General features: G+C 47.6%; 1 protein-coding gene across 13 annotated transcripts in view; it reads right to left on the reverse strand.

Moving 5' to 3' along the window:
* Positions 1–9,088, reverse strand: part of FGFR2 (fibroblast growth factor receptor 2) — a 121,106-nt gene extending 112,018 nt beyond the window's left edge. For 5 of the 13 annotated variants that reach the window (XM_001157390.7, XM_054660545.2, XM_016919501.4 and 2 more), the window contains exons 1-2: positions 8,597–9,084; positions 4,313–4,580 (exon numbers count right to left, since the gene is read on the reverse strand). In XM_001157390.7, coding sequence (XP_001157390.2) covers positions 4,313–4,478 — 166 coding nt within the window. In that variant the 5' untranslated portion in view covers positions 4,479–4,580; positions 8,597–9,084. Of the gene's footprint in view, positions 1–4,312; positions 4,581–7,097; positions 7,783–8,596 lie in introns of those variants that run through there. The other 8 variants (XM_054660544.2, XM_054660541.2, XM_016919500.4 and 5 more) reach the window with 5 other exon arrangements.
* Positions 9,089–16,611: the final 7,523 nt, after the last annotated feature.

A 16,611-nucleotide genomic window follows, 5' to 3' on the forward strand; every position in this document is an offset into this window, starting at 1 on the left:
TGATATTAAAAACATCTCATATTGGATTGCTGTGGTTTTGTGAATTCTCACCCTCAACTGGGTCAGAAAGACTTGAAAGGAATAAAGTCTTTACTTATGGCTTGATGCGGGGCCATTGGCATAGTAAGTGCTCTGTCTTTTAACTGGTTGAAATAAACAGACAAAACAGAAACACACACATATACCCCAAATTTGAATCAGAGAGAGTCAGTATAAAATGATACAAGTACCAGTTCTCTGGGCTTGCCAGATTTCTGCTCTATAAGTAATATTAAACATGGCTCTTGGTCTATGAATTGTGAAACACTTTATATACTAATAAAGAATGTGTACTTCATTGTGTATTTAACTGCGTAAGCCTGTATTTGGTTTAATTGACCAAGAATAAGTCCTTGTTCCAAAGCTAACTATCAAGTTACAGTCAACTCTTAAATATTAACACTCATATTGAAAAACAAAGATGCAGATAATACGAAACAGAAGATTATTTTAAATCATTCACTCTTGGTATGCGGATATATTCTTTCTTCCTTTCTTTTAACTTGCAATTAAATGCGTATGGTTAATATTATGGCATTTACAATACTTCTAACAAAGGACTTAAACCATACTGGAAAAATCTGACTTAGGGAGGTCTCTGTGTAGATCCTGTCCTCGACGTTTCTGCTACTGAACTCTGGACCAACTCATGTTGGTCCAGGAGAGCATCACCTCTCAGAAGATTGACAAAAAATTGCTACACAAACTACATTTTTTTTCAGGTTGTTACTTTTCAGAGTCACACTCTGTGGAGGGTGGGAAAGTAATTAAGGGTTTAGGGTTGAAAAGCCCTTTCATTTTAGCTCCTACTGGGTTGGTGTAAACAAAGATGCCATTAATGTCAACAATGACTTAATTAACCAGAGTAGGTGACAATGTCAGGAAGAACTTGAAAGTAAGAGTTGCCCCCTCTCAGGGTAATCAAGCTTGACTAGACTTCAAATATTTATAATGTTAATCAACAGAATAGTACTTGGCATTGAGGACTGCCCCCCTTCGAGTCAATAACCATGTTTTCACTCCTCTGCTGGTGCCCTATAACAATGAATGACCAAAAGGAAATTAACAATGAATGACCAACTGGAAAACTCATATTTAATCTGAAATATTAAAAACTAAAATCTTCTAGAGATTATTTTCTTAAGTCAATTGAGTGGGCCCGACCCCACTGCTACTATTTCAGAAAGTGTCCAGAAGACAAATGATATATATGATATATGATATGACATATGATATGATACGATATTGCACAAAGCCAAGATGACTAAACATAACCTTTCCCTGAGGGGCCAAAAGAAAAGGACCCTCTAGTGTTAGGGCCCAGGCTTCTTCCTGGAACTTCTCAGTCCCATTTTTCTCCTATCCAATAGACATTATCTAAACTGAGCTTCCAAATAAATTAGCAAACCAAAAAGTCTTACAAGATAAGACCTTGGTGCACAGAAGGTCAAGGTGGAACTTACTGCTAACCAAAGCTATAGTAGTTCTAATCATGGAGAACTGATGGACAGGGGCACAGGCACGCACGCACGCACGTGCGCTCGCGCGCGCGCGCACACACACACACACACACACACACACACTCTCTCTCTCTCTCTTCCAATTCACCAGCACAGAGCCTAAACCTGAGCCCATTTTCAGCTGTTAAAAACTCCTTTCTCATCTATAATTCAATGACCTTCCTAATCACCTCTGACACCAAAGCGAACTCCTGCAACAGAATAACTGGTCTTAGGGCTCAAATCAGTGGCCAGTATTAGACTAACAGATGAGGGGAAGTGGGGACCCTACAGAAAGCAAACACAGCTTCCTGGAAACACCAAGGGCCTCCTCCATCCAAAAACAACTTTCTTCTCAACTGTCTCCAAAAGCCTAGATGTTTTTTGACATTGTGGCACCTGGCACAGCCAGCCCACGGGACTGGGAAGACCCATGTTCCCAGCTCCCTGGCGACAATGGCGACAAGGCCATGCACCCGGTGCTTATTGGATGCCAGCCCCTGTGCTAATTGCTCTTTATGTCCAGGTCAAATGGAAATCTCCTAACAACCTTTTGGTGGAAGAGTCAGAAGACTTCTGAGGACATCAATATTCAATGACTATTAATGAAGAGACCCTAAAGATCATCTTCTTAAGCCCTCAGACGACAGAAAGGGAAACTGAGGCCTGGGACTTGTATACTTTTCCAAAGCCTCTTCTTTGCCAGGTTTTGCACCTTCCTCTAAGACATCTTTTCTTTTCCATCTCATAATTCTGGATGCAAATGAACTCATAGCTCATGGAAACTATAAACCCATAAAAATGCACAAAAGGACATTAACAAAATATTACCTAAAATTTCCAGAACTTCATCGACCTCCTTCCTGATCCGTAAGTGCATCCACAGATCCCAGGTTGAGCAGGCCTGCTTCCAACAATACCCACATTGTTGGATGTAAATTCTTACACAAAGACTCATTCGGGGAACTTCGTCCCTTTCCACCATTTCTTCCCTCTGCCTCACCTGTCCCTCCCTGCACGTATACACAATTTTAAACTTCCTTCAAGAATTAAATACAGTAAAACAAATCCTCTGGGACCATTTTACACTTTATGTTGAAATAAACTCACAATAACGCTGCCCTGAAAAGCCAAAATGAAAAATGACAGTTTTTCCCTAACCTGGGTTGCTCCTAAAGCCCACACCGTAGGAAATCCCAGCTCAGCTTCCTCAGTTTTTGCTGAGCCACGCACTCAAGGGAAAACCAGCAATCACGGAAACATCCATTTTAATTATTAGCAAAATTAAAGACGTACAGGCATGACTTTCAGAAACCAGGAACTTTTTCCCTCTTACATGAAAGCCCTGTAAAAATGCATCACCACTGCAAATTACACTCATCCTGGTGTCCCAGCACAAATCACCAAGAGGCAGTTCCATAATCGGCCTGTAGCTGTAGCTATACAAGCCTCAGACACAAACTCCTACCAGATTCCCTTCCCAGAGACGTAGGGAGATGTCACCACACCTGTTAATTATAGAGCTGCCATCCCTCTGTGTAACAAAAAGTTCCCCAGTCTCACACGATTGCTTCAGGTGATAAGTGCTTCGGTCCTCATCCTTCAATGACAAGTGCCTGGGGTCTTCCTGGGGAGCCCATGTCTCTCAGAACTCTCATCTCAGATGGACGCAACCCTCCTTCCTAAATTGTCCTGATCCGGCTCAGGAGGCTGGGCTCTCTGTCCTCTCCCAGCCTACCCCACTGGGTAAGTGTGCTGTTCATTCACCCCACGCACGAGATGTGTTCCCAGAGCAGCTCAGCTTACCCCAGACACCACTCGGACTGCTGCGGGTTCCTAAAGCCAGGCAGGCACCAGGTGGACTCTCCGCAAACAGGTTCATTAAGTGGCGATGAGTGCTGGGATCTGCCGTTTTATTCTCGGATTACCACTCGAAAAATAACTCAGCTACCAATATTCCCTACTGATGACAGATTTCAGTGCAGCACCAAGTAGAGGCTTGGCTCATGTTGTCTCCAAAGGGCTGGGAGAGAGGTTCCAAATCTGCTAAGCTGAATAATTCAGCCTCGTGTAGTCCTCACAATTGGACGTACACCTTGAAAATTAAATTTCCGAAGCTGTGACACCGGTGCATGCCCTGTGATACTTGGAGGTTCTCGGAGCTGGAGGAGATCCCCTGGCACATTCACTTTCAAGTTTACCTAAACTAGAATCTGCCACTCTGTGATGATGCATTGCTTAAGTATTATGAATTACAACGGCTAAAAAAAAATTCTGAGATGTCAAGCCTCTCTCTCTGTGCTAAACTTCAGAAACTTCTTTTCTCCTTAAACAATGAAAATAAGATGTCAGCATTTCAGATGTTGGCAATTTCTTTTAGTGGTTCATTTTGTCCGAAAATAGCAATTCTTTACATTGTAAGCAGTAGGAATGATGCTGGGGGAGACTAGAGATGACATTCATCCTCCCAAGGTTCATCCCTTCCACAGCTCTCTCGGGCACTGGATAAAGGCCAACTCCCAGCTGTCTCCCTCACCCAGCACAGAGAAACACACACAGCAAGAAACCACCAAACTATACCATCCTGCCTGCAGTGCTGCGGCAATGGACCTTCTCTCATCAGCTCTGCCTTGCCGGGAGCCAAGAGACCACGATCAGGTGCTCTTAGAAGCCCCATTTACAATGCAAGGGTAGCTGATTCTAAAACAGGCCTTAACAATCTGCCCCCAGACAAATCCCAAGACAAACCTGAAAAGTGAAATGAAATGACTTACCTTCTGGCTCTAACGTGGTATCCTCAACTAAACTGAAGGAGGGCCGGGCCAGGGACAAGGTTGCCATGGTGACCACGACCAGGCAGATGAAACGACCCCAGCTGACCATGGTTACGGTACCAATCCCCGGTCCTCTTCCATATCTCCATGTGGACGTTAATCCCATCTGCACACTTCCTCTACGGGCATGGACTACGCGCAATGCCTTCAGCCTGCGGTGGGCTCAGGAACCGAGGCGCTGCCGCCGCTGCCGCTGCTGCTGCAGTCACTAAAGGAAAGAGATTGGCGAGTCAGGGAATCTTCCCCAATGCCAAATCACTCCAGCCCAAGTGGGATAAAACCATTTTTCAGCCTCTCAAATGTGTGCAAACAGAGTTCTTTTTCATTATCTGCTAAATCCTTCCATCCTCACCTCAGAGTCCCAGGTGATACCACCAGACCGGTCCACAGAAATGTGTGAGGCTAATCTTTTTAAAAGCATACTTTTAAGAAACAGAGATAAAACAGTAGCTACAGGACTCAGATACGTGCAGCCACTTCAGTGAGGCAATGTGTGCTCTCTTCTACTATCCACTATCGCCTCCACCGCCCTCAATGAGCAGAAGCAACGTGACCTTAGTTTCAAGGGCAACTACAAAAGCAAGTTAAAAATGCTCGGGTTGGCATAACCAACCTCGTTCCCTTCTCTTAGTCCAACTGGGCTTTAGAAAGCTAAACTGTTGGAGGCGTCTGCTCACAGCTCCGTATTTCTGCTGGGCTGGAGGTGAGCAGTCTGTCCCACCCTCACTGTAGCTCTTGGGAAGAAAGGAGACCAGCAAAATCAAAAGAATCCCAGGAAGGCTACAGAAAATTCCCACCAGTTTACACTTGTCAGGATTCATTTTCAAATGGAGAAGTGTCTTTCAGTCTTCCGCCAAGCAGCCACTTACGAAGAGTGAACACAACTGCAGCGCATTCAACGCAGCTGATCCAAAAAGGACTTCGAAGCCTGAATTCCCTTCCCCTGTGACTAAATGGCAGTCCAGGGCTGCTAAATGTCTTCAACCTCTGTAGAAGGGTGAGGAAACTGAGCAGATGCAAATTCTGATGAATAATGCAGGAATTTATTAATAATGATGATGTAAATTATGTAAATTATAGTCATGGTATGTGATTGGACCAATAACTTTCAATATGCAAACCTATTGGCTAAATTTTCAGAGTATAAGTTAGAAGAGGACACTCAACTTAATATTCTGTTCACCCATCTGATCCAAGGGAAAGAGAATTTTCCAAGAAAGCTTAACATATTCCAAGCAACTTTAAATTCACTCAGTATTCTCTGTGACTAAGGGTACAGTAAAATGCACAAACTTTAGAGAATGATTAAAACAATCACAAGAAGGGGCTCATCAATCTCAGGCTTCAGATTCTGTGAACCGCAGGAATGAACCACATTTTCTAAGACTGGGGGTGGCAGGGAGGCCTTTAATACAAAAATCTCTAAACTCTACATTTTTTATGTACCCACTCGATGTTTCAAGTTATGTCATAGGATTTCAACACTGCTGGAGCCTCCCCAAATCTCATCATAAAAACTGCTCCTTTTAGCTTTGACTGAGGACAAAAATGGAGGAGGGAAAAGAATATGCCACATCATTTCCAAAGGAGGAATAAAGAAAACCTCTGCTTCAAAGATAGCACAGGTGAAACGGTGTGATTCACAGCAAAAGCAAGAAAAGTATGTGTGCAGCGTGTGTGTGTGTACACGGTGTGTGTGCGTGCATGGTGTGTGTGTGTGCACAGTGTGTGTGTGTACATGGTGTGTGTGCGTGCACGGTGTGTGCATGTGCTTTCAGATAGCTTGAAAGATTTTTCCTCTTAACTTTTCTTTCCTCTTAGTCAAGAGCCTCAGAAGATAATTTCGGATCTATTTCTACATACATGTGGGAGGAAAGTACACAAACATTCTCATTGATTTACTAAGCATTTGCAGAATGCAGGGGAATTTTCCACCTCTAACACGACTTCAGGAACAATCCTAAGTCCTCGCAGAGGTTTCACCCCAGGCTCCTTCCCCGGCCTGCTCGCCCACCTGTCCCTGCCCAGAGGAGCCTCCTTGGCTCCAGGCAGAGAAAGGTGGACAGGGCGCTCCGCTGAATCTCAAGCCGTTCCATCATCCCGCTAGCTGGCACTAGAAATTTGCATTTCAGCCATTTCCAGGTCCAAACCCCACGGCAGCCCCCTCCCCAAAACTCTGGAAGGCGGAGACCTAAGGCGACAGGTCTGCACAGTTCCTCACACCAGTGGACAAAAGTATGGTGCGACCTCCTAGGCAGGATAATTAGGTCCCCAGGCTCGGTGTTGGGAACACAGGCCCAGCATGCCGCTGGCGGCCACAATCCCGGCTTCCTGCCTTCAATACCATAATCCTTCCTGGAGTCTGAGCCCCAGTGAAAGCCCCAGCGTGTTTATTTTTCCCCTTGAAAGGGAACTCTCTTCTCAGCCTGCACGCGGGAGGAGTTGTCACCCTCCCTCTGATTGATGGATGGCTCTTCTCGGCCGCCCGCCCCCCGGTCCATTTTCACCTCGGCACAAGCCTGCCCCCAAAGACAGGCAGAGTGACAAGCAGGAAGGGCTTGGCTGCGGAGCGGTCCCCATGCCAGGCCTGTGCTGGGCTCTTCAATTTACCATGACATTCCCAAAACCCCCGCCCTCCAAGAAGGCAGACCAATACAGTGCCCTCCGCTTTGGGCTTCCACCTAAGGGGTGATCTGTCCACTGCTGGCTCGGCCACTGGGAGCACCTGGTGTTTTGTTCCTGGGTAGATTTCACATCAGGAAAGTCAACAGTGTCCGGCTCCTCCAAAGTGCAGACCCATCTCTTCGCTTAAGGCCTCCCTACTTCTCCCCAGCACTGAGTAGAAGCGGGAGCTGTCAAGGGGTCAAGGCTAGGGGGAAATTCCTCAACAAATTTAAATCTCAAAAAACACACACTGACCCAGGACCACAATGCCCTCCCGGTTTAATGCTTGCGTCCAATCAGAACTTGCGAGCAGCTTGGGGGTGCTCCCCACCACCACCCCCTTTCAGGGCAGCACTTCTTTCATTTGTTTGCCTGAAATATCCTGTTTTTCTCCCCCTTCTCGGGGCGCTAAAGAGCTCAGAGAAATCTGCATTTTAATTGACATTCCAGGGAAAGGGAGAGGGGCGCCTGATTGCTTTTCTATTCAAACTAAACAGGCTTTTCAGATGAAAATGAGTCGAGCCCGGTGGAAGATTTACAGGGATTTGGGACCAGGGAGACAATGGAGTTTTAAATGTTGATAGCGTTTCACACCAAACACATAATGGGTGCCCTGAGTTTGAAAGCAGGTTTGCCTTTAAGGGTAGGTTTTATTGAATTGGGAGAAAGGAAGGAGGGTCTGGAGAACGGTCTGCAAGGGAGCGGGGTGCGAGGAGAGCGACGGAGGCTGGTGGCCCCCGAGCGGGCCTCCTGCGCCAGGTCCGTGGTCCGCGAGGGTCGGAGCCAGCGCCACGCAGGGCCCTCGGCTTTTTTCCCCAGCGCGGCCCCGTGGCCGAAAAAATGAGCGCGCAAGTTAGAACTCGCCTGCGCTTTCGACATCTCCCAGCCGCTGCGGCAGAGCAGGCAGGCGAACTAGAAAAAGTCGGTCCAGTTCGCCCCCTAGCCCCAGGCGCACTGCGCTCCCTCCAGCGCCGACGGCGGCTGCGGGCGAGGGGCGCCCAGGCACCGAAAACCGGGCACCGGAGCCGTCGCCTCCCCAGCAGTGCCACCCCTGGCCATCGCCACCCCTACGGGATGTCACCGGCCCCACCCCAGCGGCCCCCTCCCGAAAAAGGGGTCTCCGCAGGGCCTGGATGGTACGGAAGTTCCCAGGACACACGGATGGGGCACCTCGGAGATGCCCCCCGGGACCCGGCCGGCGGGGCTGTGCCACGGGCAGGCGAACCTTCCGCCCGTCTGCTCTGGGGTCGGAGAAACGCGCCCAGTCAGCGGGAATGCGCCCGCCAGGGTTTGACAGGGAGGGGGGCGTCAACGCCAGAAGCAGATGTCAGCATCTGGATGGGGGTAGCAGAGGCAGAACTTCCAGAACGCCGACCGTCAGCACGCACCCACCTCCCCCATCACCTATGCAGCCACAGAGGGAGGACACGGAGCGTCCTCCACAATGCTAGTCCTTCCGCGCCCCCCGCCCGGAGGACGGTGCACCCGGCGTCCCGGGCTCCCGTGGCGCCCACGTCCCCGGCTGGCGAAGCTCCCCGAGGCGTCTTGCGCGGCGATTACCTTGAATGGCAACGCTCCTCCGCGACCTGTGTTGTCCCCGCGCCCCGCGTGGGTCGGGATGGAGAAAGCGACGAGCCCGGGGTTGGGGGGAGCAACTCCAAACGCAGAAGAGTGGTCCTTGGGTCTTCGCCGGCGCCAAGCCTCCCGGGCTTCACGCGTACCCCAGGCTGCGGAGGAGCGCGGGCATGACGCCCGCGGGCTGCCCTCGGATTTGGGGAACGAGAGGAAGAAAGGACTCAGGCTTGGCGTTGCCTCCACCAAACTTTGCTCGCGAGTTGCGAAGGCTCAGAGCGCGCAGGCAAGCTGCGGCCTCGGGGCCCCCGGGGCTCGCGGCCGGCCCCCGCCAGCCCGGAGAGCAGTCGCCGCGCCGGGCCAGGTACGCCGCATGCAGCCCCGCGGCGCCCGAGCTTTGTGGCGGCCGCGCGCGCTCGCTCGCCCGCTCCGCACCCGCCGCCCGCCCGCTCGGCTCTCCACCGCGCTCTCCTCCAGCCGCCGCCCGCGCCGCCGCCGCCGCCGCCTCCTCGCGGCGGGTCACGCCCCCACTGAAACCCGAGCCGTTTCCTGGACGGCGGCGCCCTCTCTGCCAATCAGCGCCGCGCGCCCGGGCCGCCCCGAGTCCCGCGCGGCTCCCGACGCCTCCGAGCAGCCGGAGACACTGGCCCGGGCGGCGAGGGCTCGGCCGCGATGCGGCCGTAGGGATGCAGCCAAAGCCTCCGAATAAGGCCTGGTCCCGCGCCCCGCGCCACCTCCTCCCTCCTCCCCGGGCGAGCGAGGCTGGCCAACGGCTCGCTGAGCGACTGCGTTACGTTGTTTTATGTCAAGTTAGAAAACAAGTGACCGAAGGCTCTAACCCTGTCCTCCCGCTAAAGAGACTTTAAAATGCGCCTGCTTGATACTGCGGGAAGGGTTGCCAGGCAGCTGAAGCTTTTGGAGGAGAGGAAGCCACTTGGAAATGTTCGCAGGACATTGCATGTTTCTGTCCTTCTAAACAATAGAAATGAGAGGAAAAAACTGAATATTAATGGAGGCCCTACTATGGGAGGGTCACACTACATAGGTGATTCTATTTCATCTGCCCAACCACCCTGCAGAGTACTATTCCCAGTTTCTGATAAGGAAACTAAGGATCAGAGAGGTTAAGTAATTTGCCTAGGATCACACAGCTGGCTACTAGGACAGCCTGACTTTGAATGTGGCTCTCTCAGAAAAAGCCAAAATTGCATCCAAAAAAAAAGTGTTTAATAATATATGTTTGGATTAATAAAAAGAAATTCAAAGGAGTCTAAAGACTCAACTCTACCATAAATAGACCTTGAACAAAGTAATTCCTCCCTCTGAATCTTAGATTAAAAATCATAAATGCAAAATCTGATTCTTCAACTGCACACCAAGCTGTAACTGGTTAAAGTTCCTATTTCCATTTACCTTTTCACTAAGCCGTGTCTTCGGAATAATTTATTTTAAATATGCTTTTTCTCCCTCCTTATTCATCCAGCTCCTGAGCAGCCGTGCTTAAGTTCAAGACCATATAGATTAAAACCTTAATTATTTTTCTTTAGAAAAGGTCACTAAACCCAGAAATGCTTTAGAATCCTTTTGAGGCCTGAAGATAGATGAAGCATTGAGAACAAACCTGACTTGGAAAACAGACTTTTCCTGGATTTAGAAACATATTTGCACCTGTGTCACTAACATTGCACCCTTCATAACATTTACAAAAATATTTTTCAAGGTGCTACATGATTAGAAAATCATTTTTATTCACAAATATAGCACAGAAAACGTTTATGCAAGTTATTTAAAAGCCACACAAGTAAGAAATCCATTTAACTGCCTCAGGCAAAAGGCTATAACATTGTATTTTGGAAATTTGATAGCAACAAAATAAAAACCGGTTCTTAAGCAAAATTATCCCTCTATATGCTTGGTGGGAGGGTATGTTTTTGGTCAAGTCCTCTAACCTGGATTAGCCCCAGAGCCTATACATTAACAGACACCTCAGCCCAGGTGACACTTAGCCATTCACTCCCACATGGGTTGTTCTGATAGCAGTATGTTTTCAAGTTCTCAGAAAAGGGATGCAGCTGAACGTGTCTGCCTGCTCACAGGCTGCCACTTACATCTTTATATTCCCCACCAATGGGAAACTCGAGTGTCTCAGGACAGTTCCTTTCCCATCCTACACCGCATCCATCAGCCATTGAAAATGCTGTTAACGCATTCTCACATAAATTAATGGTGCAGGAAGCCGCTGTCCCTATCCCCCATTCATCAATAGCTTTATGCATGTTGAATGGAAAGGAAGCTTTCCGCTGAAAATGACAAATAAGAACACCTACTTTCATGTCCAGGCACAGTTTGCAGAATGTATTTTTTATAGAAATGAAGACACCAATCTATCAAAAGCTCCTTATTCCCTAAAGAGGGCTCATATATAAGGGACTGAAACCCACGAGACCACAACAGCAAACTCTTCAGTTTTGGGGAGGGGAGGGATGTATGTTTAGAATTATTTTTAAAAAATCAATTATGTCCCCATATTTAGTCTTCAAGTGACCTCAGACCATCCAGGAAAACCTTCACACCACTGAGGCTTCTGAATGAGAAAATAATCTCTTTACAGTTTTTTCTTTTCTCTTCCCTCTTCAAGTGGCTGGAACCCCTTTCGTCAATGGCCTCCCATGAATGGTGTTGCTAATAAAGCCTATTAATGAGCTTCCACGGCGGAGTGTGAATAGGTAAATAAGCCCCAATCTGTTGAGGTTCTGGGGCAAGGGCAGAAAAGCCAGTAAGAACTAAAGGTGACAGTTTGAACTGAACTGCAAACGCCAGCACCAGGTTTCAGCTGAAAGAACCGCCAGACAAGGACACATTCACAGTTCCTCCACCCCCTACTGAGGTCTCTTTTCTTCGCAATTTTCCCCCCTTTACAAAATGTCTTGAGTAGTCACCCTTTTTTTTTTCAAAAGCCCTCGAGACGCCCTTCTTTTTTCACTCTAGTAATGATACATCAATGGGAAGGAAGAAAAATGAGGACACCAGAACTCCGATGCCCCCAAAAGTTTCAAGAAACAAATTGTGCTGCTAGCCCGTTGGTGATGGGAAGAGAAAGGAGAAGGGGGTGGGAGCGCTCACTACCACGGGCCTCTCTCCTTTGAAGATTTGAAATTTTTCTTTTAATAATTTGTTTTGTAATGGGTGGCTGTTCCTTCACTCTATGGAAACGTTAGATGAAAATAAAGCCTGCTGACATGAAGTGCTCATGAACCTTCCCGGGTGGATCTGAGCTCCCTGCAACACCAGGAATTTCATTCTCTAAGCTACATCTCAATAGTGCCCGCGGCATAAAAGAAGCACTCAAATGGAAGGATATAGAATAGTCGGAGGACTATGATAAGAGTATTTACTTCTGGGTAAGGGGAGGGGCCGGATGCCCTGACAGCTCCAGCCCATCTTCAGGGAGCTGGTGGCATTTAAGTGAAGCAAAATCATTGATCCCACTACTGAACAGCATCAATGATTTTAAACTTAGAACTGGGCCTGAATTCCAAAGCCAAGGCTTCCCCGGAGACAAAGTCCTTCTGGAAGTATAGCCTCACTTTGAGGCAAAGGGGAATGGCTTTCTTAAGGTGAGAGGCTGGATGCAGCTTTCTTTACTCAATAGCTTTGTGACCTGTGGCCGGGCGCAGTGGCTCACGCCTGTAATTCCAGCACTTTGGGAGGCCGAGGCAGGCGGATCACTTGAAGCCAGGAGGTCGAGACCAGGCTGACCAACATGGTGAAATGCCGTCTCCACTAAAAACACAAAAATTGGCCGCTTGTGGTGGCGCATGCCTGTAATCCCATATACTCTGGAAGCTAAGGCATGTGAATCGCTTGAACCCAGGAGGCAGAGGTTGCAGTGAGCTGAGATCGCCCCACTGCACTCCAGCCTGGGTGACAGAGCAAGATTCCCTCTCAAAAAACAACAAAAAAAGGCCTGGCATGGTGGCTCACGCCTGTAATCCCAGCACTTTGGGAGGCCGAGGCAAGTGGATCACTTGAGGTCAGGAGTTCAAGACCAGCCTGACCAATATGGAGAAACCCCGTCTCTACTAAAAATACAAAATTAGCTGGGCATGGTGGTACATGCCTGTAATCTCAGCTACTCAGGAGGCTGAGGCGGGAGAATCACTTGAACCTGGGAGGCAGAGGTTGCGGTGAGCCGAGATTGTGCCATTGCACTCCCGCCTGGGTAGCAAGAGAGAAACTACGTCTCAAAAAAAAAAAAAAAAACAAACAAACGCTGTGTGACCTCAGGCCAGTTGCTTGAGTTATCTGAATTTTCCATTTTCTCAGCTGTAAAATGGGGAAAATAATGGTTCTTATTTCATGGATTTTTTTTTTCTTTTTTTTTTTTTTTGAGACAGAGTTTCACTCTGTCGCCCAGGCTGGAATGCAGTGGCACGATCTCGGCTCACTGCAACCTCCACCCTCAGGGTTCAAATGATTCTCCTTCCTCAGCCTCCTGAGTAGCTGGGACTACAGGTGCCTGCCACTGCGCCCAGCTAATTTTTTGTATTTTTAGTAGAGATGGGGTTTCACCATCTTGGCCAAGCTGGTCTTGAACTGCTGACCTCGTGATCCACCCGCCTCGGCCTCCCAAAGTGCTGGGATTACAGGCGTGAGCCACCGCACCCGGCCTCTCCTAGATCTTTAATACGATCACTAAGAGGATGAAATGAGTTAGGACGTGACAAGCACTTAGTTTTTCTTTGTTTTTGTTTTTTTATTCGTTCGGGTTTTTTTGGTTGTTTTGTTTTGCCTTTGTTTTTGTTTTTGCTTTTTGGTTTTTTTTGAGATGGAGTCTTGCTCTGTCATCCAGAGTGCAGTAGCACGATCTTGGCTCACTACAACCTCTGCCTCCTGGGTTCAAGTGATTCTCCTGCCTCAGCCTCCCGAGTAGCTGGGACTACAAGCGCCTGCCACCATGCCCGGCTAATTTTTTTATATTTTTAGTAGAGATGGCATTTCACCAAGTGATCCACCTGCCTCCCAAAGTGCTGGGATTACAGGCATGAGCCACCGCACCCAGCACTTAATTGTTTTTGTTTTGGTTTGGTTTGGTTTTTTGAGACAGGATCTTTCTCTGTCACCCAGACTGGAGGGCAGTGGCACAATCACAGCTCACTGCAGCCTCCAACTCCTGGGCTCACGCAAGCCTCCCACCTCAGCCTCCTGAGCAGCTGGGACTATAGGCAAGCACCACCATGCCCAGCTAATTTTTGTATTTTTTGTAGAGGCAGGGGTCTCATTATGTTGCCCAGGCTGGTCTCAAACTCCTGGCCTCAAGTGATCCTCCCTCCTTAGCCTCCCAAAGCACTGAGATTACAGGCGTGAGCCACCATGCCCAGCCTCGCTTAGACATTTTTATTCAGGTGGTCCTCATGGTTTGGAGAAACTTTGACACACGAGCAAGTCTCTTGAGGATTACTATCCATACACAGTAGTCCACCCTGATACACAGTTTCCTTTGCCATGGTTTCAGTTACCCTCAGTTACCTGAGGTCAGCTGCAGTCTGAAAATAGGTGAGCATAGTACAATAAGATATTTTAATTGAGAGACCATATTCATATAACTTTTATTATAACTGTCCTTTTTTAATTAGTTTATTATTATTAATACTTTTTTTTTTTTTTGAGACAGAGTCTCGCCCTGTCACCCAGGCTGAAGTGCAGTGGTGCCATCTCGGCTCACTGCAACCTCCACCTCCCAGGTTCAAGAGATTTTCCTGTCTCAGCCCCCCAAGTACCTGGGATTACAGGTGCCTGCTACCACGCCCGGCTAATTTTTGTATTTTTAGCAGAGACGGGGTTTCACCATGTTGGCCAGGCTGGTCTCAAACTCCTGACCTCGACTGATCCACCCGCCTCAGCCTCCCAAAGTGCTGGGATTACAGGCATGAGCCGCCGTGCCTGGCCTATTATTAATACTTTACTGTGCCTAATTTAGATATTAAACTTTCTCATAGTGTGTAAGCGTAGGAAAAAACATCCAAACAGGAGGCGTCACAATGCCGATCAGTGCCCACTGCTCCCCAGCAGTGGTCCAGGGGGAGGCAAGGACAGTGCCAGGCAGAAGACACTTTTCCTACTAGGAGAACCACATATAAGGGTGAACAAACCACTGTATATGGCTAAGAATAATCATAGAAAACACATAACCTTCCCATGTGCCAAAGAGTTTCTCAATACCATGAGGACCATACAAATAAAAATGTCTAAGTGCTTGTCACATCCCAATTCATTGAATCCTCTTTGACCCTATTAAATAGCTAAGAGATAGCAAGGACACCTCTGTTCGCAAGGAAAGAGCTTCTTGAAAACCACTAGGGACATCTGAATAAAGGCTGCCCTGCTCTAACCATTTCCTGAATTTCTGAGTGACTTGAATGGCACAGGTTGTTCTTCCGAAGGAGACCAGGCCTAAAGGTGAGGAAGTGCATGTCAAACCTATGACAGCGCATCAAGTGTGACCCCTGGATTTTACAGGGGAAGAAAGCAGGGCACACAGAGGGGTGATGGGCTCAAAGTCACCCCTCTGGTTAATGGCAGCAAAACCCAGAAAAGTCTGTGTTCCTGACCCAGCTGGGGTTACAATGGCCACTAGTACAAGTCCACCATGGCAGGTGAGTCTCACCCATCCAATGCCAGGCAATTAGCTCTTTCTAGATGATTCCACATCTTTCTTTCTTTCTTTCTTTTTTTTTTTTTTTTTTTTTTGAGACAGAGTCTCATTCTTTTGCCCAGGTGTTGCCCAGGCTGGAGTGCAGTGGTGCAATCTCAGCTCACTGCAACCTCCACCTTCCGGGTTCAAGCGATTCTCCTGCCTCAGCCTCCCAAGTAGCTGCGACTACAGGTTCCCGCCACCACACCTGGCTAACTTTTGTATTTTTAGTAGAGACAGGGTTTCACCATGTTGGCCAGGCTGGTCTTGAACTCCTGGCCTCTGGTGATCCAACCACCTTGGCCTCCCAAAGTGCTGGGATTACAGGCATGAGGCACCGCGCCCGGCCAGAACGGAGATATTTCAAGTAGCATTCATTGCCTCTGAAACTGTTACTATTTCCAGAAAACAATTACCCACTCACCATGAGTTCAGCTCACTTCTCCTCCTTCAAGTGCTCTAAGAAGGATTTCTGTAAGGGTTATTATTGTTGTTAATATTTCAAAGAGCCTTCAAGTTTAGGTGCATACGCTTGTTAGACACCTCTTTCACACACCTACAGTTTCATCTGCTGAATCTGCATAGTCTTCAAAATAGGGGAGGAATAAAGGAGCAATTTGTGGTTCACAGAACGATTATTGTCAATAACAAGTGGAAATGAAAAATTTTTAAGAATTACTAAGACTTGCATTTGAGAAATTAAGACTTAAAACTCTGCGACACATTTGCAATTTACAAATGAGTAATCGGGTTTGTTGCCCAAAATGCAACGGAAGGGCAATTTGGGAAACTTGAATGCATTCTGTTTTTAAAAAAATTAAACAAAAGCAGAAATCACTATAAAAGTGGGGGGGGGGATAATTGGGAAAATTTTAATATTGTCCAGATAGGAGATCATATTAATATTAGAGATTGAATATTAGAGATTGTTGTTAATTCACTTACATAAGATTATGACAGCTTGGCTTTGTAGGAAATTTTCTGTATTCTTATGAGATCCATGCCAAAGTTTAAAGGATTAAATGGCTTGATGTTTACAACTGACTTTCAAGTGGCTCAGGAAAAAAAAGGACAAACACACACAGATAAAGCAAATATGCAAAATGTTAACTCTTGACACTATACAGTTGAGAGTATACATTACTTATTGCACTATTCACCCAACTTTCTTAATGTTTAAACAATTTCACAATTAAAACCTGGGGGAACTCTAGTGGAGGGCATTATGGACTCTGACCCCAGTACTGTCCCTTGTGCCACCCCTGTGGCCACAAACACATTCCTACCTTTGGCTTCTGCCAATCTGAAT

The sequence above is a fragment of the Pan troglodytes genome, chromosome 8 (assembly GCF_028858775.2).
Source record: "Pan troglodytes isolate AG18354 chromosome 8, NHGRI_mPanTro3-v2.0_pri, whole genome shotgun sequence".
Lineage (NCBI taxonomy): Eukaryota > Metazoa > Chordata > Mammalia > Primates > Hominidae > Pan > Pan troglodytes.